This window comes from Falco peregrinus, chromosome 3 (genome assembly GCF_023634155.1).
Source record: "Falco peregrinus isolate bFalPer1 chromosome 3, bFalPer1.pri, whole genome shotgun sequence".
Classification (NCBI taxonomy): Eukaryota; Metazoa; Chordata; class Aves; order Falconiformes; family Falconidae; genus Falco; species Falco peregrinus.
The window spans coordinates 110156659-110180748 of record NC_073723.1 but is presented as its reverse complement, the minus strand read 5'-3'; the positions used below and the strand labels follow the sequence as shown (position 1 = coordinate 110180748).

General features: G+C 47.8%; 1 protein-coding gene across 9 annotated transcripts in view; it reads left to right on the top strand.

Moving 5' to 3' along the window:
• The window catches only part of CCDC30 (coiled-coil domain containing 30), a 37375-nt gene extending 13892 nt beyond the window's left edge, over positions 1–23483 (top strand). Inside the window, exons 8-24 of one of the 9 annotated variants that reach the window (XR_008746305.1) lie at positions 2356–2463; positions 2881–2987; positions 3780–3972; positions 8516–8614; positions 9225–9350; positions 12110–12267; positions 13311–13557; positions 15169–15342; positions 15655–15864; positions 16551–16708; positions 17250–17397; positions 17966–18087; positions 19214–19355; positions 19938–20074; positions 20375–20489; positions 21388–21474; positions 22148–22284. Coding sequence is in view for 8 of the 9 variants with exons in the window: in XM_055798933.1 (XP_055654908.1) it covers positions 2356–2463; positions 2881–2987; positions 3780–3972; positions 8516–8614; positions 9225–9350; positions 12110–12267; positions 13311–13557; positions 15169–15342; positions 15655–15864; positions 16551–16708; positions 17250–17397; positions 17966–18087; positions 19214–19355; positions 19938–20074; positions 20375–20489; positions 21407–21474; positions 22148–22361 (2526 nt within the window). In the remaining variant the exon portion in view is untranslated. Of the gene's footprint in view, positions 1–2355; positions 2464–2880; positions 2988–3779; positions 3973–8515; positions 8615–9224; positions 9366–12109; positions 12268–13310; positions 13558–15168; positions 15343–15654; positions 15865–16550; positions 16709–17249; positions 17398–17965; positions 18088–19213; positions 19356–19937; positions 20075–20374; positions 20490–21387; positions 21475–22147 lie in introns of all 9 variants that reach the window. The other 8 variants (XM_055798934.1, XM_055798936.1, XM_055798935.1 and 5 more) reach the window with 8 other exon arrangements.
• Positions 23484–24090: the final 607 nt, after the last annotated feature.

Below are 24090 nucleotides of genomic sequence, written 5' to 3'. Positions count from 1 at the left end.
TTCATGGCTCGGGGAGTAATAGAATCTGGGAAACAAACAGGATAAATATCCCAAGAGTGTTTTAAAGCAGCTGCTGTTACTGCAGCCCTGAAAAAATTCAGCTCTTACAGCATCCTTCAGCGCAGGGAGAGTTTGATACTTCACAGAATGGGGGGTGAGCTGTATGCGCTCAGGTTGAGGTGTGCTGTAGGGCTCTGAAATATGTGTTTTCCTGTGCCCAGCGTACAGGCTCAGCTTGAAGCTTTCTTTACTAGCTCATATTTGCACAAAATCAAGGGGGTGAACAGAGTAAGCAATATTTCTACCTTTTATTGGGGGCTGTTACTAAAGACAGTCATTTTAGTCTAAACTCCAGTACTAGCTATTTATAAAAGAATTTTTGATTTAGGCTCATGTTTTGATACTTCTCAGCCTCTTTGGCTTTTTGATGTGGCTGTGTTGATTTGCTCAGTAGAAGAATAAACAACCTTTTCATTTTGTGTGGGCTTTTTTCAGTGAATTACTTACTATTAATTACTCTGAGTTAAATGCTTGACGTAATAGATTTAGGATTCTCTAAATGCATTAATCTTTATCAACAAGAGTTCCTCACTGAGATTGCCAATAGTGAATGAATATAACAGTCTGTTTCCCATTAAAGTGTGTTATTTGGCACGAATTCTGTTTCTGTTCTTAAAATTCTTTATATCAGTCCTTCAACAGCCTATAATTGGTTGCCAGCAGCCATCCCAGCACAGAAAGCCCAGTAGCTATCTTGTTGTTCTCTTGGATTAAAATGAGTATCTTAATAATTTAAGTATTTCTGAGAATATTTCTTTCAAATAATATCCAAGGCTTACTTTCTTGAATATAATTTATTCATGTTTGAGGATTTTAAAAATTTAGTGGGTAGTTCTGTCCCTTGCATTTAAAAAAGTTGCTGGCTCTTCCTTAGCTAAGCATATGTGTCCTCACAAACCTTGTATTTACAGGACAGTCTGTTTCTGGGTCTGCAAAAATATGTAATTTAGTTCACTTTCCTCTGTTTACATATATTTTTTTTTATTCCAAATAACATTTTCTTTGCTTTAGGACATTGCTTCTTTCAGTCACTAAGTATATATACACATGTGTGTGTGTGTGTATATTTTTAACCTGTATAAAAAAAGAAATATATATATACAAAAAATAGAGAGCTACACAGAAGGTATTGTTTTCTCTGTACAGAAGAAAAATGTAGCCAGACTGAGAGCACGCCCAACCAACCATGTTGTTAAGCTAAAAGCATGTTATCTTTCTGTTCCTTGGAATGAGGTGTAACTGTTGGCATAGAAGTTAGAAAGCCATAGTTTTTAATTTGTAGAAGCTGAAAGCGTACTTACTATGAGCCACAGAACTTCTGTGTCCTGAAGTTTGTTTTTTTTTCTGCCTGTGAGTTGCAGACAGCAGGGTGAGGAGCAGGCTGGCTATGGCTTTGGTTTGGTGGTCAGTGGAAGACCGATGGCGTTTCTGCCACATGCTCCACCAGTTGGAGTATTGAGCCTTAATGGTGCAGGATTTGGTGTCTGTGTGGTGTGAGCGAGTCCGTGTGAGTGGGCTCTGCCTGTGGGTGTGGGTGGAGGCATGGCACAAAGCTGAAGAAAGGAGGAAAAATGCGTGCTGAGAAAGTGGTGCGTGAAGGCTTTGCAAGGGCTGATAGCTCCAGGCTGCTAAATCTGCAAAAAATTATAAACTTGGGACACCAGTGGCCCGCTGAACCTGTGCAAGGCCTGCACTGACTGCGTGAGGCTCAGATGGCATCCGTGTGTGCTGCTGGGCACACTCGAAGGGTGCAGGATTATATCTGCACCTGATGGGGAGCACTTCAGGAACACCCATCCAGGAGCCACTGTGGTACAACTCTGCCTTTCCATGAACAGCTGGGGTTGGCTTCCCAGCTGCTGCTCCAACTGGCAGCCACGAGTATGTGCAAGTGACTGTGTGGTGTGAACAGTTACCTGCTAATTAATATTATATTGATCCTATCAATAACAACAAAGACTAAAAGGTGTCCTCAGAAGTAGTGGTTGTAATCTGTCTACCTCTCTGCACTCAGTCCTGTTTGGTAAAAGGGGATGTACAACATGTGCGTGATCAGTAATTAAAATAAATTAAGAAAACCTGCTTACCCTTTAATGCAGCATGCATTCCTCCTTTTACTGCTCTTTACATCCCTCAGTAGTCTGAGACCACCCAGCTGGAGCAACCACACGATCTCAAGCTGTGTGGTTGATATTAATAAATCTGTAGCTTATCTACAGCAAATTTGAGGGGCATCTTAACTCTCTAAGCCAGCAAGATGAACATTCACCAAAACCAAGTGTTTTTCTTTTGAAGATTGAACAGCTCAAAGAGGAGATCTGTGAGTATCAGAAGAGCGAGAAGCAAGGACTTCCATTGCCTGCACCCACCGAGGCTGAAGAAGTCGCAGCGTCCTCGCTGCAGGTATTTTCAAGGGCTCTTTGTTTGCCATTCTAGAAAGCAAATCGAGCAAGCAGCCCCACCTCTGCGTTCCAGCCCCCTGCCATAAATGAAGACACGAGGATTGTCATGCAGGAGTGGTTGTGTTTTCCTTTCCACGCACCCTGTGCAGGTGTGACAGAGGATTTGTGCTGGGCCTGATGGATACACTAATGTGTAGAGCACATCTGTTGGCCTAAGCTAATACTCACTAGTGCCCTCGTATTATTATGGGTCTGGGGGAGCTTTTGCTCCTATGGCCAGCGGATTACCTAATGCAGACAAATGTAGATGATGTAGCTCATGTTTTCTGGTTGTCTTGTTTATTTATGATAATATGATAATCACATTGTGCTAAGATTTCAGTCTTAACTACATGCTGACTTTTCATTTTCTCTTGAGACACAGGGCACAAAGGATGAAGCGGGGGTGGAAGGATACTGCGCTTCAGGCAAAGCTGGCTCAGATCAAGAAGACAGACGTCAGAGTAGTGAAACACTTCACAGAAGGTGAGCAGTGTAGGAATCCTTCATTGTTGTATTTTCACGGTGGCTTACCTGGTGCTCTGGTTGCTGATATTCTGTCTTGCAGAGTGGATTTAAGTACTGGATTCTTTAGAATACTCTTTGGTGCTAACTTTGTTGCTCTGCTCCCAAAGCAGAGGTAGTGCCTGTCCTGAGTAGGTCTGTAGCCTTTGGTATCAAGAATGCAGGCTGTTTTCTGACACTTTCTCCAGTTTGTTGCTTTCCTAATATAATAGGGTTGGGCTTTTGGGGCTCTCTGCAGACAAAAGTGTTGGTTTTGGAACTGTTTTGTTGCTGGGAAGATTTCTCTGGATTTGGTTGCTGTCCAGGGTTATACCAAAACACTTGGCTTTCAAATGTAAATATGTAAACTGGGATTTTTAAGGGAAGTCAAAGTTTCTTTCTCCTGTGGCCTGCTCGGAAAGCTGCTGCGCCTCTTCTAGCAGGTTCAAAGAGGAAAGGGGGTCTGATCCCAGCCCTCTGACTTTTTCTCTTCAAATGCCCAAGCCTGTTTTCCCCCCCTCAAGGAGCTGAATTTGCCGTTGCCTCTCTGCTGTTAGCATCCTTGTGCCTGACCAGTTTTCTCCCTGGATTTTCATCACTATTTGTGTGGAGCCCACCTAAATAAGAGCAGGCATGGGTCAGGCTGGGTGTGAGACTCAAAATTAGTAGGACAGAAATATTCCATAGTGGAAAACACATTGGCTTTTTCATGATGTGTGTCAATAGGTTTACATAGCAGTTCTAGCCTTGGTGATGGTGGTCTTTGGTGTGTAGGTGCCGAGAGGTGATTGAAAACATCGAGGGCAGGAATTCACAGCTCCTTCACAAGCTGCAAAAACTGGAGCAGGAGCATGAGGATTTGGTTGAGCGCAATGAAGAGCTGGAATCAATTCTGGGAGAGACGCAGATCCAAACCAAGCAGGAGAAGGAACAGTTTGAGACTGAGGTGGAGGGACTTCACCGGAAAGTAAGTAAGGAATGGAGGAAATACAGTTTGGGTCTGCTTAATTCTAGCTGGTTTTCTCTCTGCATAATGATTGGTAAAATAAAATTACGGTTGACCTAAACCTGCAGGCTGCTTTGTTTAGTTTGACAAGAAATACAACTACAAAAATCTGGCAGTTTCAGAAAAGAGGTGAAAAGAAGGAAAAAATTCCAGCGGTTGAGTAAATGACGCTTGCTCTGGTGATGCAGATTCCCCCAGTGTTACAGCAGCATTGTCTTTTCCAGCCCCTGTCCCTGCTCTCCGTGCTTGGGCAAGCAGCGTTAAGTAGCTAACAGAGCTCCTGCATCCACAGGAGTGAGACCAGGCAGCGCTCCCTTCCCGTAAAGCCTTTCTGTACATGTGGGCGCTGTACACCCTTCGCTTTCTTGGCTGAGCTGAAGCAAAGCCTGTTTCAAATTCAAGTTGCATCTTATTTTCTCAGGAGCTATTTCTTCTGAGCCTGTTGTAGCTCAGAAGCTCTTATTTCCCCCCCAGAGGCTGTCCTAGATGGCATCAGTGCTCCTGACAGTCTCCTGCAGGAACTGCTTTTCCATGTTGGATGGCTGTTTCTTCTGCCTGCAGTTCCTGCTGAAGAGCAAGTTCCAGGAAGCCCCAAGTCCTCTTGAGGCTCAGAAGAGAGGCAAGAGGTTTTCCTGAAGCCCATGTCTTTTAACCTGGCACGCATGACAGAACTCCAGGCTTTGACTTGAATCTCTAACCCCTCTCCAGACCTGTCCAACAGGTGAAAATGGTCAGCGCAGGACACTGTTGCTCCTTGATCCCAGGAAAGGTCACCGCTTCAGCATGCTGGTGGCAAAAGGTTGTACTTCTGTCTTTTCCCCAAGCACAGCATCTCGTAAACGTGTCAGCCCATGTGTCAAACACTGAGGCACTTCTGGGTGTGGGGGCCAGGATCTGCACTGCCTGGGGACATCCTAGCTGAACATAAATTTGAGGGGATGGAGAGTTTCCTTCGTTGCCTGCGATCTCTTAGTGCAGGATCTGCTGTTGAATGGGGCAGCCGTGGCTGGAGACTTCTTTTTGAAGTGCTGTGATAAGCTGATCCATCTGGAGCTGCTCTGCTCAATCTTGATCAAGATGTGACCTTGACAGTCTCTTCCTAACTCGCATCCTACTTGATTTGGGCACCCTCATCCCAGGGCAATCTGAATCTTTTCCTGTTAATAGGACAAGTCCACTCAGATCATCCTTTGACTTTAGGAGGTTGATAGGAAGTCTTGGTTGTTTGCACTCATTTGCATGTGACAGTCAGGGAGCCTCTGGGAAATTGCAGATTTGAAGCATCGTGCTGATTATTTGGTTTACCAGAACCACAGCAACATTAGAGGCCTCCCTGCAGCATCTGAAGAGCTATCTCCATCCACGTTTTGAGTGAGGATTAAGTCATTGCTGAAGCTTCTCAGCCTGATGATGCCTTTGTCAGGGTTGTCTTTAGGCTCAGTTTATTGGATGGACTCTCCATCCCTCTGGAGGTAGCTCTGTGAGGAGCATCTGCGCTTGTGGACTGGTTTGTCACTACTTGTCCTCAGGGAAAATACCATTTGCAGCATTCGTGCAGCATTCGTGCAGCATCGCTACCAGGGCACGTGATCCCTTACGGACAGGGCAGCTGAAGAATTTATAGCCAGAGAGAACAGAGGAAGCCAGAAGCTGGTCTTGCTAGATGGGAGGTGGGCTTCTCCCCAGAAAAGCTGGTTGAGGAGGTCTTTTCCTTTGGCTGAAGCCCTGCTGCCTGGCCAAAAGCTCTTCCTCCCTTGGGCCGTTGCCCTCTCCCCTCTGTCTGTGGCTAAGAGATGCCCTCTGCAGTGACTCTGGTCCTGCATCTCCAGGCAGCAGGACCAGTCCGTAGTGTCTTCTGGATTTCTGAGGTGAGAAGGAAGGCCACACACAGGTTTTCAGTCAGGAGTGAGCAGTGCTCGGGTGTCTCAGGTTAAAAAACGACGTAGGAGGATAATACATGTGTGAAGGCATATCCTATGTGAATGCTGAAGTAACCACACATCTCCAAGATGAATTGTCCAAAGACAGAAAGGCTGAATTGCTTGTCAGTAGCCTCTGGCTGTGAGGGAGAAGTCTCTAACTACAGTGAAACAGACTGAAGGCACGTTCAAATATCTTAAGGAAGGATGCCAGCAGACATCATGTTTCTAAGTGTGTAGCCGTGGAGCCAAGGGCAGGCTCTGTGACGGGAATGCCAAAAGGTCTGTCCACCATGACTGTGCTTTTGTTTAAATCGGGGCTTGTTCAGCACAGACTGAAATGTTTCCCACTTTCTCATCGAAGCAGGATAAACACAACCCTCAACAAATCAAACAAGACAGGTTTTCAGTCTGGAGAAATCCCCTCTTTGCTCAGTGCGTTGTTAAACAGATCCCTGGGAACGCCGCTTTGGGGGACACAGGGCGAACGCAGCAGGGGAGCACCGAGTAGCCAAGGAGATGCAAGGCATTTTGGCTGGCAGGAGCTTGGCAGTCGCTGAGGCTGAAAAAAAAGATAGAAATGTGCACAGCAGGGCAGCAGAGGGGAGACTGGCAGATTTCAGGATGGAAGAGGAATTGGGTTAACCCTTGGTTAGATCCAGCATCTGCTCAGATGGAGGGCTGCAGAGCTGCACCCTTCATCTCTAAGGGGCTTTTGCGTGCCTTGGAGGTAAGGAGGGAAGGACTGCACTGGAGGGAGGGCAGGTGCGCTGGAGCCTGGAGAAAGCGGTGCTGCTGGGCATTTGCCAGCCTGCCCCGTGTGAGCAGGACTTGGAAGTCTTTTCTAGTTTGGGTCGCCTACAAAAATCTTGGCTGATTAGGCCACTGACTCAGAACAAGGACACCAGGATACAACATGAGTATTGTTCTGCTGTTGGCACCAGCACAACTAAAATGCTGGAAAGTTAGTGGCTTGGAGGATGTATAAGCAAAAGGATGGAAATGCATCGCTAGGTATCAACTTCATGACCAAAGGTTGGCTGCGTGGTGAGGAGGGGAGGTATATTTTGCCTTTGAGTTCCCTTCTAGAACTCCAAAGTCTTATTGAACCCCAAACTATCATCTAGTCATGCAAGAGGAGGGCCTTTTATTACCCTCTAGCTGTTCTGTAAGAGGCCTGGAGGTCTCACCTCAGTGACCTGCTTTTAACACCTAGGTTAGGCAACATCATCTGTCTTAAAAACCAGTATCACAGCAGCTTTCCTCTGTGTTGAGATCATTGCCTGCTGGGAGCTCCAACAGAGCCATCTTGTGCCTGAAGCCTGTCAGTGAAGGCAAAAAGCTCCTGGACTTTGATGTGCTGCTTTGTAACCGCTTTAAATGGACTGGGATTGGCAGAGGCTTGGCACTTCCTCAGCTTTGGCTTCCCATTGGAAAGGAATGAAAAATGATCTCTGAATAATTGCAAAGCAAGGAGAGTGGGAAAGGTGTGAGACATCTTATATGCTTCACCATACACTCGTCTGCGTGAGTGGAGTGATAGCTGTTGCTCCTATGAGTACAGGGCATGCTGTGTGAAGCTGGATTTCATCTGCAGCTTTTTTAAGATTTTAAGCTTTTGTAAGAGATTTCATCTCCTTCCAGTGTCCCTGCTTGCTCTGCAGCCTTGTTCAGCGAAAGCCCAGCTTGGGCAGTTGGGGAAGCCAGCTTGGTGGTTTAGAAATCAGAAAACCAGCACAAACTTTCTTCTGAAAGTAGCTGAAAGGAAAAGCTGCTGAATGCCCTGCTGGCTGGCAGCGGAGCGGGGTGGCCGTGAGTGCCAAGACTCTGATTTTACAAAAGGGCCTGCAGGAGCTGTAATGGGGAGGAGAAGCTGGACTGTTCTCGCTCCTTTAAACCCTTTAAAGCAGCAGGATTAATAATCATTCCCACGAGATTCACCCCCCGCAAAAGTAAATGCCTCTGGGAGGGGGGGAGGTGGTGGTGTAAATGCAGAATGAGCACTTGTCCAGGCAAACTCATGCCTGCCAGGAGAAACAGAGGTCAGTGTTTTGCTGGCTCGAGTCCGGAGTCCTCAGAGCCTTGCAGGAGGGAGTTACCACCTCCTCTGAGCAGCGGAGGGACCAGGACCCTCTGGCTGACGGGGCTGAACACCTGCCTGGATGAGGTCAGCTGCAGGCGAGCAGGCACTGCAACAGCACGGGGTAGGGAGATGGCCGGCGCTATACATCGGGGTCTCGTGGGGTCCTCAGTGTTGGGGGAGCGGCGTGTAGAAGGCCCACAAGCTGTGGAGACCTTCAATTTTCCCCACGTGTCTGGGTTGTTCCTCTCCTTTTGTGGAGCAGGGTTCTTTCGCTTTCTAACTTGGCCTTGGATGGCTCCTTCCCCCTTTGAAGCAGAGGGTGAAAGACGTGAGGTGGAGCGAGCCCCCGCTGGCGGCTGTCCACATCCCCTCCTACTCCATGCTTCCAAATGTGGGGTTTGCTCTGCAACAGCAGCACAAGGAGACATTTCGTAGTGGTTGTGTATTTAGTACTAGTTGTGAGTACTGGTTTGCTTGTAACTTGCACTTTGTCTGTCCTAAGATCACAAGTTTAGAAACGGAGTTACTTGAAGTGCAGAAGAACAAAACTGAGATGAATGGGGAAGAGCAGGCATTGTCTGGAGCACAAGAGATGCAAGAGGTAAGAGGTTTTCCTTGGGAAGTAAATAGTTTTGTTTAGAAACATATGAAATGAGCATCTCCTGTGAATGTTTTTTTGTCACCACCTTCTCAGAACTGGTAGCCCATCAGCTCATACAGGACAGAGGGATGTCTTTAGAGGGTAGCAGTGAGCATGGAGATCGTACTGGCATAACTCATCTCCCTTGTGAGATTGTCCTGCCTTCAGCGCTGCAAGCTGAGGAGCTTGTTGACTCCCTGGTGAAGGGTTTGCATGTGTAAAGGGGCTTGATCTTGTTTAGGGTTTGATGAAACCTAGGTAGTGCATAGGTACATCGACAAGGCTGTTTCCCAGCTGGTCTTAGGCTGGCCTTGCTGTCCATTTGTTACTTGCTAGACAGATCCAGACAATCGGATCTGCCAGGTGTATAAGCTGGACAGAGCTTATTACCTCTGGGAGAGGACCTTGAAGGCTCCAGGCCTTGAGAGATGTCCTGCCAGCCCTGGCAACTTTTGAGAATCGTTTTTTCCTATCCTTGTTTTCCAGAAGACAAGTTTTCTGCAATTTGTTTCTCTTTTGCTAGAATAAATGATGCTGGAGAAGTGACTCTTCTTTTTTTTTTTTGTTCCAGATGTTGGAAAGCTGTCAGGAAACGATAGAAAAGTTGGGAAGTCAGTTGGGAGAGCGGAGAGAACGGAGAAAGCAACTTGCTTCTGAGCTTGAACTGTTACGACAAGATCTGAAGGCTGAGAAGAAGGTACTGGGGAGCCCAGTATGTATCGCCCCTGCAGTGGGGCTCCCTGCAGGAGGCAGTTGCCTTGGGATGACTCCATGAAACATTCCTAGTTGCCCCCCAAGTGTATCGCTTGACTGCTCTTGATGCATTTCTCTAGTCCAGCCAATCTCAAAGCTTCTTGGGCAGGTGATTTTAAATCCATCTGCTTTAATGGAACTGTGTCTCTCTTAATTTATTTTCCCTTTCAATTCAAACTTTGTAGCCAAAGCCCCCTTCTCTAGAAGGTAGAGTGGAAGTTTTCCGACTTACGTAGCTGTTGCAGAGTTATTTGTGATCGTAAGGCTCATGATCATGAGCCTTCATCACTCTGTGTCAAACATGGCAGGGTACTTGGAGATTTGAGCTGAGACCTTCCTGCAGAGCAACATCAGGGTCACCTGTTCGCAGTGACTGCTTTTCTGCGGTTGATCAACTGCCTAGTTCTAAATCTGTTTAACATGGATCCCCTTTAAAATGAATAGTATTCTTTCTGAACCACAATATGGCATGATAAGAAGTCAGAACACCCAAGAGTCACAGAAGTCTACATGAACAGCTTGCTGAGGTCCCGGTGTTGCTTTATGTGCCCATAGGACCTCAGTATGCTTTGCTGGAAGCGATTTAACTGCTAGATAGGCTTCTGGTGAGTTTATCTTTGCTGGGAGAGTTGCTGGTGCTCTTGTCTTCCAGTTGGGCCAGAGGAGAGAGGACAAGTGATGCCAGCAAAATTGTACAAGGGCTGGCACAGGCATAGGTAGGGTAGGGGCTGAAAATTAGGCTGAAATTTAGGAAAACTGTAGACCTGTGGCCTGGATTGGGCAGACAAGGGGGACCTGAGGGAGACTGGCAAAGTGGAGAGGGTTTACATCTATTGTAAACCCCCCTTTTCAGCACTCTGAGAGGCTTTAAACCAGCTGTGAGTCATCTCGCTTCCTTGAACATAACTAAAAACCCAATGAAAGTCCTGAACTGTTGGCAGAACTGCACATATGCAAGAGTCTTACTGGAGGAACAGTGGCATCTAGAGGACAGGACTTCTGTAGTGCTGTTGGGCAATAAATTCACATCGTAACAGCTTGGGCTGCAGACCAAGCCTTGTGGAAGGGCAGTTTAGGGAGGAGCTAGGTCAGTCTGTGAATATGCACATGAAAAGGAATCGTCTGATTTGGGGGATGATAACCTTTGCATCCCAATAGTGCAATCTACTCGTGGTCCAGGGACCTTTTAATCAAAATGATGCATCCCTGTATCCCTGTAAGCTTGGTTGTAATTCAGCCACCAGCTGGCCAGTGGCTTCACCTGAGGAGAGGACTGTTCTTCCATCTCAAGGATGAAGAGGTGGAATCTGGTGGCCTGTATTAGACTGTAACAGTCTTGAAAATAGAGGACTTTGTGTGTGTTTGGTGGGATTTCTGACTTCACAGATGGGTTTATTTCCTTCTGATAGAGCAGCTCTATGGAGGTGAATTGTTTACCAACAGGGTGCTGGAAATGAGCTTGGTGTGAAATCATCGGGTTCTCATGGGTGATACGCACCGGGAGGTCAGGATTTGAGATTGCTCAGTGCTGTGTTTGTCAGGATGCCCAAGACATGGACTGGGCGAGTCAATTGGATAGTTATTTTTGTTCTTGTAAATTTTAATAACGTGCTATGGTGCTATGCAGAGAGCTCTCTGCATTTGTTTGGAGCTGTCTTCTGGTTTTTAAGAGGTTTTTGGACATCTGAGAGGAGAAAGCTTTTTCTGAGCTTGTAGTTAGGGGTGCATTACATCCACTAGCTCCTGTTGTTTCCTCACCGGGGTTGCCTGACTCAAAATCTGAGTTTACAAGCCATTGTAATAACTTCCAAATCTCCAAAGAACATCAGCAAGCAGGGATCTCATTAGTGTATCCCATTGGAAGCTACAAAAAAATAATGCTTTGTTAGATACAGAGGTGAGAAAGGTAAAGAAATCCCTGTTGTTCTGGTGTCTGATGTAGACAGAGCTGCTAGTGTGTGTTGCTCCAATATAAGTAAATTCATCTTGGTGTAGATAAGGAAGACCTGAAATTGAAACATTAGTGCTAGCATACGCTCAGGAAGAGTTATGGATTAAGAGGCTTTAGGAATCAAAGTCATTGCTAGTGTTTAGTGGGCTTATAAGCATTTTTCTTTGAAGGATTTGGGTTTACCACCGCTTAGTGGGAGATACTAGACCAGGAAGATTCTGGTTCTGCTCGAGCCTGGGAGTTCCTGTGTCCTTATGCACTCCTCGTGCCTTCCTTTCTTCATCCTTTTATTTTCTTGGCATCTTCTCTTCATGTCTGAGGTTTTGGGCCTGCCAAAAAAAGGTGTTAGGTGAGGTGGAAAGTGGAGAGCAGCCCTCCCTAGGGAGTTGTTTGGGGCTGACATGGATGGAGGATGCGTAGCACCGGGTGAGACAGCTGAATACATATCCTGTACTCTCCCTGTTTTCCCAAGAGTTGCCACTTTTGTAAAGAGATAACGGCACATGCTATAAAGCCCTGAGAACTACAGATGGGCCACAGAAGGATGAAAACAAATAAAGAAGTGTGATTCGATAGTAGTTTACACACAGATACTTCCCATGCAGAAAAAAAGGCCTTACGTGGGTATCTTCAAGGGTGAAGAACTACACTAATTTAGCTACAGAATCACGATGGAGCCCCCAGATTGCCATATACTGCTCAAAAGCTTTCCATGAAGCAAGTCAAAGTCGTGGTGTTTTCTGACCTTACAGGCCTCTGAACTCCTGCAAGAAAGAGAACAGATTAACAAACTCGAGCAGCAACATGAAGATCTATGTACAGATGAAAAGATATATGAAGAACAGATGGCTAAAGTAGTATTTTTGGAAGAACAAATCAAAAACTTGAGGGATGAACAAGAACTGCTCTGGTAAACGTTAACAAGGCCTGTGGTACTTTCTGCTTCTTATCTTTGCTGACTAATTTTTTAATGTGTTAAAAATCCCCGTAGTGCTGCTTCTGGCAAAAATGGGCACAGCAGCTTTGTGTCTTCCTTATCAGATGATCATCTCTCTGTAGAGATTTTGGTGAATAAGCATTGCCCTTACCGACATCGTGGTCTGTCAGGAGTAAACCTTTTTGTTCTTTTTTTTTTTTCCTTCCTTTTTTTTTTCTGCAGCTATTCCACATTCTGAATGGCATAAATGAGAGCTGTCCTTAGGGAGGAGGCTTCTCTTGGAGTGAGTTTTGGGCTAACACGGTCCCAAAAAATGCTCCCGTGGGGGGCTTGGGCTCCTTGGGGCTAACTGCTGAGCTACATCCTGCTGTGGATTTCCGTTGTCCTGGGAAGGCAGGTGTCAGCAGCCACCGGGGTTGTAAACAAAGCTCTTACAGGTCCTCTGACTCCTCTTTTTCAGTAGATCAATACAAATTTGAAGCTGAAGCCTCCCTCCTCAGGCTCCCGTTAGTAATAAAAGCTTGGATTAAATCCATTGTAGTTACAATCAGCTCAATGACCTGGTACCTAGGTAGTGAGACAAAGTAAAACCAGGCTAGGACAGGTAGGTTAGCTTATAAGGACATATGGTAGGGATTGAGATAAATCAGACAGCTTGATCGGGAGACCTGAGCTCATATTTCCATACAGCAAGTGCTTCTCCGCCACTTGTGAGCTCAGACCAGCTCACGTGGCTCTGTGTGAGTGTCTCCTTAGCCAGCACTTCACCCACTCATGAATGCCCAAGAGCTGACCCTCTGGACACATGTTTCTTTGTGGGCCAGCTTCCCCTGGACACAGACCCTTGCCCAGAACTGCTAGACCCAGGATTAAATCCCTTCTGGGTCCTCCTGAGACACTTAAGCATTGCCTTGAGTGTTTCACTGGATTCTTGTATCCCAAGTTTTTCCCCTTCAGAGGGTGGTTTCCCTTGGATGTGTATAGTTACCTCTCTCCTTTACTATTTCTCCTTCAAGTTCTGAATTACTAGAGAGCAACAAGAAGAGGGAGGAGCTAGAAAAGCAGCTAAAAGAGAGCAATGAAGAAAAACGGTTGTTACTGGAAGAAATTGCCCAGCTAAAACAAGATATCCAGACTACCCGGGAGCAGGGCGACAGCACGCTTGAAGAGACTTTGTGGATGAATCGAGGCCTGGCACGTAGAGAGAACAGGTTTCTCGTGGCGCAGAGCTCTGCAGGCAGTTTAGATGGGAGCGTTAAACAGGTATGGGCAGCTTTGCCAGCTGCACTGTACTTTTTTTCACTAATTTAGTGGCAAAGCCTAATTGAAGTGGACTGGAAGCCAATCCTGGAGTGTTAGCACACGGCAGGGAGATGAGGCTGACTGATTTCCTTGGGGGAAATGTTTGGGAATTGAGTGTCATTGTTTCCTTCTGTTGTATTTTTCGTTGTAGTGGGAACTTGGATAAACTGAAGGGCTCCCTTAGTACACATGCAAGAAGTTATACAGTCCTTAAATGATGTGTTAAACTGTTTGAAGCTCTTTCTCAGCTCCTTTTTGGAGTGTGAGAAGTGGAGCTGGCTTGCTATTCCCACAACAGTCTTGCTCTTGCTGGATGCAGAAGCTGTTCCTCTTCCCTACTTCTCCTTGGGATTTTCTGCTCTTACACTCCAGGGCTTGAACTGACCCCGTGGCTGCTGCCCCGTGGCAGCTCACAAGCAGCTGGGTTTGGCTGCAGCCCCGTGCCTGCATCTCGGTGACTGCTCTAGCAGCTGCCAGGCGAGACCCCTGTTTGTCACTACGTTTAGCTGTCTTTGAAATGCAATTTTTTTTCTCCTTTCTTACCGTGGGATCAGAAAAAGAAAGGGAAGAGCAGCAAGCTCTGCCAAAAGGGGAAGAAATGATGAAGGTACCCGGGGTGGGGAGTCTGAGGAAGAGCAAGGATTATATGCAAGTGTTTGGAAAAGGAGTGGACAGGGTGGCATCTAGGCAGGAGTGGGAGTGGAAAGGAGAGGGTTGGAGCTGTGCTGACACCAAGAAGCAGCAAATCTGTACGGTTAGAGCAGACCAAAGCAAGACAACATGGTGTAGAGGGGATGCTGAAAAGGATCCCGGTAGAAGAAGGTGGGGGAAAAAAACCCCACAAAATCTAACGGACCTCGAGGACAAATGACATTGCCAGATCCCACAGCGCTAGATCAAGACTCCCCAGCTTGGTGATTTGTCTGAGAAGGGAAGCTTGAACTTCAGTGGACTTCATGCAGAGGGTGAAGACGCAAAGCGGGAATGCAGATGGACAGATGGCTGGAAGTGGGTTTTGGTACACCAGACGTGGGAATAGCTTTTAGTCTGCATGCAAGGCACTTGTGAGAAGGTGGATGAACCAAAGAGCTCAATTATCTTCTGAAAGCCATCACAGACCATCAGTGACTGCCTCCTGGTGCCCAGGCTGCTGTCGCCTTGTGCCAGCCTGTCTGTTTCTGTACCACTTCCAGGACTTGCCTTGTTCCTGCCACCGCGGGGAGTCGCGGCTGGATGTGTGACTCCCGCTGAGTCGCCTTAGTGAGTGCCAGTGAAACTGGCACAAGCATTAAGAGTAACGTGGGTGGTTTGGAATTTGTTTTGACAGGTTGGTTTTCACAGGGATTTGTTCCCTCATCCAGGTTATTGCATCTTTTCCCTCGACCTCCAGAGGGGGATGGACAGGGTAGGGAGCATAGTGTGGGGGCAGAAGTGCTTGCCTGGCTTTACCTGTCTTCCTACTAAATGCCCTTAAATCCTATTGGTGTATTTCTACCTGTATTAATTACTAGTCTTTATCTTTCCTTGAAGTTGATGTCCAATGTAACCTTTGTCATTTTGCTGTTCCTGCAGAGTCTGTCTGAGGAGAGATTCCAGCAGCAGGAGGAAAAAATGCAGCAACTGCGGCAGGACTTGCGTCGAGTTCAGAACTTGTGCAGCTCAGCTGAGAGGGAGCTGAGATACGAAAGGGAGAAGAACGTCGACTTACACAAGCAAAATCTCTTGCTCCAACAGGAATGCACCAAGGTAGGAACAGAGCAGGGAGAGCTGCTTGTAGGGAGCGTCACATCCTTTTACAAGGGTCAAACGGGAGGTCTGAGGTGCTGATTTCGCCAGGCTGGACCTCATTTACATCTGACTGTACAGCACCTGGGCTTTTCAGTGTGCTCTGCCTCAGCTCAGTGGAAATTGCACTGCCTCCAAATAAAATGTGCTGTGCTTGCTCCCTGGATTGTTTATTCTTGCTCACTCTCTGGAATCCTGTTGCCCTTTCCTAATCAAGACGTTTCAGATGACATATGTTGAAGTGCAAACTTCATTTCTTCTTTTGAAACTCAGGTTAAAGCTGAGCTGAAGCAAGCCCAGGCAAAACTCTCGGACACAACTGAAACATGCTCCTCTCTCTCGGCACAGTGGGAAAAAAGCCAGCAGAAGGTCAAAGAACTTGAACAAGAGCTCTTGAAGTGCTCCCAGGCTGATAAACTGCAGAGCGGTCTGCAAGAGAAACTTGCACAAGAGAAATCCAAAGTACGTGAAGCACAAAAAAAGGTAACTCTTCAGCATGAGCTAAGTTAACAGGAGGTATGTTTTTAGCAGTTTCGTGCAACTGTAGTTCAGGAAAAAGAAGCTCTAGCAGCTATTGAATTGGTTCCCTGAAGCCTATTTTGCTAGTCCGTTCTGAGATCACTTGGCTAAATATTTTAGGGAAAATAGGTGTTACTAGTGGGAGCGTAATCAAAACAATAGAAGTGAGATCTGATGGCTCAACTCCTGCCTCTGAAGCTCAATGTCTCTGAAAATACTGGTAGCAGGGCTGGCAGGCACAGGGAGCCCAGACCACATTCCTGACAAGGAGATTTGCTACTGTTTGCTATCTGGTAAATTGCAAAAGTTTGTGTTTTTAAATTGCAAAAGAATTGTGGCATCGATTCTGCCGTATTCCTGCACTAATTGTTGGATTTGTTTTTTGAAGTGTGCAGGACTGAATTAGGTGCAAAAAGGATTGTTGTTAATTCATGACATAGTGTGTGATCCCAAGTCTGGCAGCTGTTTGAAAGGTTTTGGTTTTAACGGACTTTGACACAAAGACGTGCAGAAGTACTTTGAGTAGAAGCGAGAAAACCTTGCGTTCCCATGACTTGAATACAGAGGGATCAAAGGCATGTGAATCCCTTGGATTCAGATACTGGCCTGTAAATTCAGAATGTTTAATCTGTGTCCAATTTTAATCCCAGATTTCAAAACTCCAGCAAAAGCTAAAAGACTCACAACACCAGCTCCTGCTGGCAGAGGCCCGTGTTTCAGACAAGAAACTCTTGGAGGAGGAATTGAAGGAAACCCGAGAAAATGAAGCCCGTGTGCAGCAAGAACTTCACGAGGAGCAGCTGAAAAGGTACCCAGAGCCGGGTGGTGCCTGAGCTGGGTGCGGAGGGGAGGTGTGTGCCAGCAAATGCTGCTGTGCCAGCCTCCCTCCAGCTACCTCCTGCAGCTCCATGACTGGCCCTAGGTGGCTTCAAGGAGACCCTGCACCCTTGGTTTTACCTTCCTCTCTCTCCTTTTGACCTGCCAGCGTCCCTCCCCAGGATCCCCTCTGTATGAGATTTAAAAGCTTTTTTGGAGACCCCAGCTGCCTCAAAAGGTGTGTGGTCCCTCCTGCCAGCCCAGTGATTTGGTTTACCCTCTAGATGCCAGCAGTCCCCTTTTTTCTGCAACTGGGACTGGAAATCCTAGACACATCGTGCACCCTTTCACATGCCGCTGGGACATGGGGACAACCAGAACGTCCTGATTTCTTTCTATCCTTAGTGTTGCCCAGGGCAGGTCCAGAGCAGCGGGCTGATGGTTTTTAGATCAAGCCAGCCTTGAATTGACGGTGGCACATCACCGGCTGGCCTCCACGTTTGTGTCTCACCGTCACACCAACCTGTTTTTAGGAAGCTCCTGGAGCAGCAGGTGGAGGAGCTGCGGCAGCAGCTCCGGCATTCACAAGAGACAGAGGCGTCACTGGCCAAGATGCACGTGGAGCTGCAGGCCAAGACTCTGCACGTCCTGGAAGATGAGAGGAAAACTGACTCGAACGAGGTGAGCTGCAGCACAGGTGGCTCCTCGTCACCCAAGGGGATGCTGTGCTGGTGGCTGGCTCCAGAGCAGACCGCTGAGCTCTGGGGCGAAACAGGACCATCCCAGTGTGAAATCTGTACCTGGGAACTGCTGAAGTAGGGTCAATTCTGGCCAAGTGCTGAGCCCATGCAGATCACACTGATTTAAATGGGAGCCAGAGGAAAAGCACCGTCCCATCTCGTTAGGTTTCCTGGGAATGCAGCTCCAAGGGCACAGGAGGGAGGACTTGGTGGCTTCTTTCCCTTTTCTTGCAGAGCACAGAGCTTCTTGCAGGGACATCTTGGCAGAGTCCAGGGAGGATGCCCTGTTGAAGCCTAGAGCAGCCCCCTGGCAGCACAGAAATTCACACCCCCCTCCTCCTTTAAGGGGAGCAGGCAGTGGCCTTGGGGGGACAGAATGGATGGATATTATCTATAGTGGGAATCACTGGGATTTATGACAGAGAAGCTTTGGAGACCAGACTGAAAGGAGGCAGAGGGGCCTCTACAGCTAAGGACGCACACGCGAATAAAAAATAAATGTTTTCCAGCACCTCCAGTGCCAGAAGGAGAACCAGAAGCTTTCGGAGCAACTTTCATTGCTGAAGGGGGAAAACAAAGCCCTTTACGAGGAAGGAGTCCGTCTCCTGAACCAGAAGGATGTGTATGTCAGGTAATGAATGCAGCAGCAGGCAGGGGAGGTGTAGACACAGGAAAAAAACGTACCCAGGAATTGCTGTTTACATGCCTGGCAGTGACACTGGATTTGACTGTTCTGTAGCCTTTCTTGTCTCTCCTGGAAGGCAATTAGCACTGAGAGATCTGCCTTAGCCTGACGCTTCTGCGTGCGGTTGTGTCGTGCCTCGCATGTCTGCTGTCATGTTGTCCTCGGCAGCAGTGCAGAAAATGAGGGGGTGCCTAGGGAGAGCTGCGGGTGCTGCTGTGGAGGGTCTGGCGTTGGCAGAGATGCTCCACGGAGCTGCTCGTTTCTCCCCAGAGCACCTGTGATCTAATGTGAAGCACAGTGGCCTTTTTGTTGTAAGTTGTGAGCAAATATCATGGGCAAATATCCCTTATATGGTAGAGATTTTTTCTCTTTTTTTTTTTTTTTTTTTTTTTTTGACATTATTTTCCCTTCTGCCCCAGCTGGTTAAAAATAAAGAACACTGCCTGAACGAGACAAGTTTGAGGGGGAAGAGCAATCAGCACAAGTCTCAGTAGAGACAAATGTTTAACCTCGCTGTTGCAGCTCTATGAAGCACCCACCGAAGTAGCCCTTTCTGCAACCTGTTTGCCTGGCCCTTGCTGTTTAGGATTCTTATTTTTTGGCCTTTTTGCCCCCATACACAAATACTTCCCCTTAACCACCCCCAGCCCCAGCCAAATAAAACGACCTACCCTTTCCCTGTTACTTCCAGTTTTTGTGACTTTATATCCCTGTTTGGTATAAGGAGCTGAGAGGGGTGAGCACAAGGATTTGTAAAGCTGGGAGTCAGTTTCGGGAATGCTTTGGATCCTTTTCCCTCAATCAATTGCCATTTGGTTGACACTTAACAATTTAACCTTTGCAACAATAACAGAAAACAAACCAACTGACTGATCAGTGAAAGACATAGTCCAGAAAGCCAGTGGGCTCATTCTGCCATTAGCTGCATAGCCAGAAGGAGCTGGGTAGGTGGCTGAGGCTCCCAGTTCAGGCTTTGAAGAGCCTGAATAAATACAGGACATCTCCTGCCTTGATTTTAACCTAGAACACAAAAGCATTTCAGTGCCTGATGGTTGTGTCTCTGCCTCCTCAGGAAATATAATGAAATGCAGCTCCGCCACAAAGACAAGATCCGCAGAGCCAAGGAGACCTTTATTCACGAGGTGAAACAAAGGGACAGCAGAATTAAGCAGCTTGAAAGTGAGCTCAGCGAGGCAAAGCTCCAGGTGGAAAAGGTGAGAGAACACAGCAAGGGCCTCTCCTGCAAGGAAAGGCAGGGGAGCAGGCTACCGCAGGGCTGTGGGAGCATCCCTTCTTCCAAAAAGAAATGCGGTTTAGAGAAAAAAAAGACAATGAAGTTTAGGAACAGCTGGTTTGCAGGCACTGGGATTGCACTGTTAAATGATCAGTCGGAGCATGGGGAGCTCTGCCTGACATGCTGCTCCTGCTCTGTGCGCGGGACTGATGCTGCCCTGGGAGACAGCTGGCAGTGCCGAGGGGCACCAGCCCGTCCTCGTAGGCACAAATAGCCAAACAGAAATTCCTGGCTCAAGTTTTTCTTCAGGGGAGGAACTTGTGTCCTCAAATCCCGTTCAGAAACTGCCTAAGCTCCATCTTCTTTTACTTCAGAAATATTACTGCGGGGAAGTGACTCAAAAGCCTCTTTTTTGGGGTATGTTCCAGCAAGTAGTGCGTCACTTCTAGGAGTTAACGTGCTCAATGGTCACCTCTTTGGTAAAGCGCTCTGAGGTTTACAGAGGACAGAGAAGAGCCAAGCGTAACCGCCGGTTGTTATTTCCTTCTGCAACACTGCTCAGGGAAAGGTGCTGATCGCACAGCTCACTGCCGAGAACGAGAAATTACTCCAGGAAAGAAGACGGCTCCTCCAGAAGATAACCGAGCAAGAAGAGACCCCTTGGAGCAACCGGTCTATGATTGCCACCCTGCAGAGCAGGTAGGTACTTCATGATGTCTGCGCCTCTGGGAGCTTGCCTCTTCCCAGCATTTCTCTGGTTTTATGCCTGTTTCTCCTAAGAAATCCAGAGGAAAATCCAAACTGTGCCCCAGTCACTAGTGCTGTGGCTTTTAATTGCTGTGGGATGTACTTAGCTCCTTTCCCCCTTGGAGCTGTGGGCATACGGGTGAAGGCTGTGGAGGCCAAAGGGTCCGAGGGTGAAAAAGTAAAATGCCCCTTTGAAAACGTAGCGTGGCCAGAAGGAAAATAACTTGTGCCTTGTCTGTGTGACGTGCTCAGAGTGAAGATCCTGGACGAGGAGAACGTGCGGCTGCGCGAGAACAAACTCCAGCTCTCCGGCCACGTGCCCACCTCGCACCGCCCGCCAAGGAGCATCCACGCTCCCACCACAGAGGTGAGACACGGGGAGGGCTTGGGCTTAGCAGGCGGGTTGCAGGAGCTGTTGTCTCCTGTGGGTGCGGGTTGGTGTTTGTGGCTGCAGCTGAGGGTGCTGGAGAAGAGCTGAATCGGTTCTTCGGCTGGGATGGAGAGGGGCATCAAACCCCCAGGCGATTGCAAGGGCTTTGTGCGGTGAGGAGGGGTGTTGTGGGGGGCTGAAATACACTCGACACGCTCGTCATACTGCTCTATGCCCCAGCTGCTGCGTGATGAGATCCTTTTCCCCAAGGATGGAACTTTCATTTTGGCTTTTTTGCAGACTTAGAGTTGTTAAAAGGCCTCAGCTTTAAAGTTAGCTCTAAAAATAGGAGAAATAACCCAGAGCAGTGTGGTTGGGAATGTTACTCCTGTAAGCCAAAAAACCCTCAGACCGAGCTGACAGATAATATCGATTAAATTGAATGGAATGAAGGTTTGCCTTACCTGAGAACTTGGGTTTGGATTGGCCAAGTTAATGAAGAACTTTGGGGGAAGAGATGGAGAAAAAGCCAAGAAAGTCAAAGATTGTGTTTCAACAGCTTTCCAGATCCACTGGTTTTTATTTAAAAGTTTATTGGTACATTTTGAGATTTGGAGGAACCCCAGTTTGGTTGGAAACTAGCTGTTAGGGGTGAAAGTGCAGAAGGAATTGTTTGTGTGTGGGTTTTTTCTTTTTATTTCTTTCTGTTAGTTTCACTGGGGCTAGTTAGGTTGGGTTTTTGTAATTTAAGTTCAGCCCCAAAGGACAAATCTATGATTAGTACCTCTGCGGGGCTGGAGTTCGTGGGGAGAACTTTCCGTCGAGCTGGGGGCACTGTGAAGACCAAGACTGTGTTTGAAATTCGGGGTCTGACATGCACCTCCTCCTGTGAAAGTCTCTGTTCCTCCTTCCAGGACTCAAAGAACGTTAACTTCTCCGAAAGCCAGCTCCAGAGCAAGGTGTTGCCCTCTCCCCGTACCAGGTACCGTGGGGTAAAAGGAGGCAGCAGGGAATGCCTCGCTGTATGTAGTGAGGGACAAGTTGAGTGTTTTGGCTGCTCCACCCTCTGCTTTCACCTCCAAGGGGTGGGTTTTGGGTGTGGGGGGTTTTTTGGTCAAATTATAGGGAAAATGATATTAAAAAGATTTGAAACTATAGGGATGAAGAAGTAAAATTTTCAAAAGATGTTGGGAAACACCGTGGGATTTAGAAATCGGTGTGACGCCCAGTGGTTTTGGAGGAGTGTCTTTACATGAGAGGTGGTGAGACTTAAAGGACGCCTGCTGCACAGAGCTGTATGACCCACGTCCCGGGCAGGAGGGAGCTCGAGCTGTTCTCCACTGGTGGAGCCAGGAGCACCACGATCCGTGCCAAAACGGGCAAGGGGAATGCAGAGAGGCTCTGCACCTCCGGTCTCTGCCCGCTGGAGACCCAGCCCGGCCAGCTTGGTTACAGCCTTCGGTGCTGCTGAGGGTGACAGTCTGAGCAGGTTCTGGGGCAGATGAGGGCCGGCCACTGCTTGGCTGGAGGAAGAGTGTAGGAGCCTTCATTCAAGCGAAAGGCATTGACTGTAGATGTTGGGAGGAAGGAATATTGGGGCTGTGTGGGTGGCTGGGGTTTGCGGAGTGACTTTAAGAGAGGAAATTTCTTTTCAGCTTCCCATCACAAGAACCACCAGACTCTCTCAGCATCCTGAAGGCCACGCCAGACACAAAGCCTGAAGGAGAAGCTGAAAGCCAAGACTCGCCCTTCTGCTTGTCCCCCTCTCAACCTTCTGAGATCGGGTACCTGAATGTAGCTTCACCTGGAGACACCACAGCCTCCCAGCTCCAGGAGGAGAGTCAGAGCATCAGCTCCGAGAACTTCTAAACGGGGAAAGATATTGCTGAAAATATTAGCTGGATGGCAAGGATTTGGGCTGCTGTTGCTGTGGGATGACAAAGACTGCGGAGGAAGAATTGCCAACTGGACTGACCCGGTGATTCCTGCCATATTTCAACTACAGTGTTCAAGAGGCATTTTTTCAACTTACCCAACTCCGTGTGTGTGAGATCCCAGATTCACCTGGAGGCTGGAATTTGTAGATAAACTCTGCAAAATGGAAGAGGGTTGGGGTTGAAGCTCTGAACCCTGATTCCTTGTCCAGTACAAAGCTACAAACTTTGTAAATAAAACTTGGAGAAGTTCCCTTCCACCATGCGCCCACTTCTCTCCAGTCCCCTTGATCTGTGCCCAGATGCCAGGTGCTCCCTTTTGCGTGCTCTTACCCCTTCCATTTTGCTTCGTGTGAGCCTGTGGAGGGGAACAGGGGGTATCTGAGTGCCGAGGGGGTGATGAGAACATGTAACAATGGTGGATGATGGGTAAAGGGACCAGAAGACAGATGGAGATGGAGGGGATGAGGGGAATGGAACAGGAGCAGGAGAAAGGAGGGGATCTGAACACCCAGAGGAGGAAAGGGGCTAGATCTTGAATGCGCACTGACAGTGATGGAGGCTCCGTGAGGATGCTTGGGTGGGAGTGGAAAGGATCAGATCATGCAGAACAGGGGTGTAGAAGGGATCTGTGTATGCAAAGAGGGGAGCAGAAAGGATCAGAGCATGAATTGTGGGGAGGAGAAGGGACCTGGACACGTGAGTGGGAATAGAAGAGTTCTGTGCTTGCTCAGGAGGACATGGGTGTCACGTGAAAAGCGGTGGGGGGCGGATTCTCTCAGCCCTGGGTGTTTGATCTATCAGCTGAGACCCTTGTGCCCCACCAGTCTGGCAGCGCCCCGTTCCCGGGCCCCTTCGCTGCCCAGTCCCGCTGGATCGGGGGGCGATTCGACTGACTCGTTCAGGGCAATGCACCGACAGCATCAGGGGAGCATCGTGGGGACCCCTGGGCAGCTCTGCCCGCTTTGGATGTGTCACCTGCTGCTGGTGCCCACAGAGGGCTCACGCTAACACCTTACGGAATAACGCTCTTTATTATAAAATGGTGACAAGTTAAGAGTCGTGAGTGCCAGTGAGAGGGACTGTCTGCAAAAACAAGCTTGAAATTATATACAACCAAACTAGAGACAACCAAAACCTTAATTACTAATGACAGCTAAAATGAGTTAGTTATTTAACGTGCATAAAGTTCTTACCCACCAGGCGTCCTGAGGGGGGAGAAGACAGGTTCAGCCCATCGACTGATCCCAGAAGTTACAATGGAGTCTTCCCTAACTTCCCTTCTCATTCATTCACTTGTTATATTTTTCTTGACTCTCAAGGCAGAGCTGGAGTGACTCCAGTCGTACATTGCTTCATTATTATTGGTATAAAATTCTCTGGCTTTCATTTAAAGACATAGTTGGTAAGAACTGGAAAGCGCGTGCTCGGTGAGGGGTGGTCACACTTTGGAGGTGTGGAGGTGTGGAGGGAGAGGTGGAGGGAGGAGTGGGATGGAGGTGTACGTTAGTATTATAACGATATTATAATGAGCGAGGTTCGTCTAAGGAGAATAATTTGGCCACAGTTGTTGGCCCAGCAGTGGGTACCTGCTCGTGTGTTTTCCAGCCAACAGCTGCTATGCAGCTTATTGGCTGTGTGGTACCACCAAGCTCCCAGTCCTG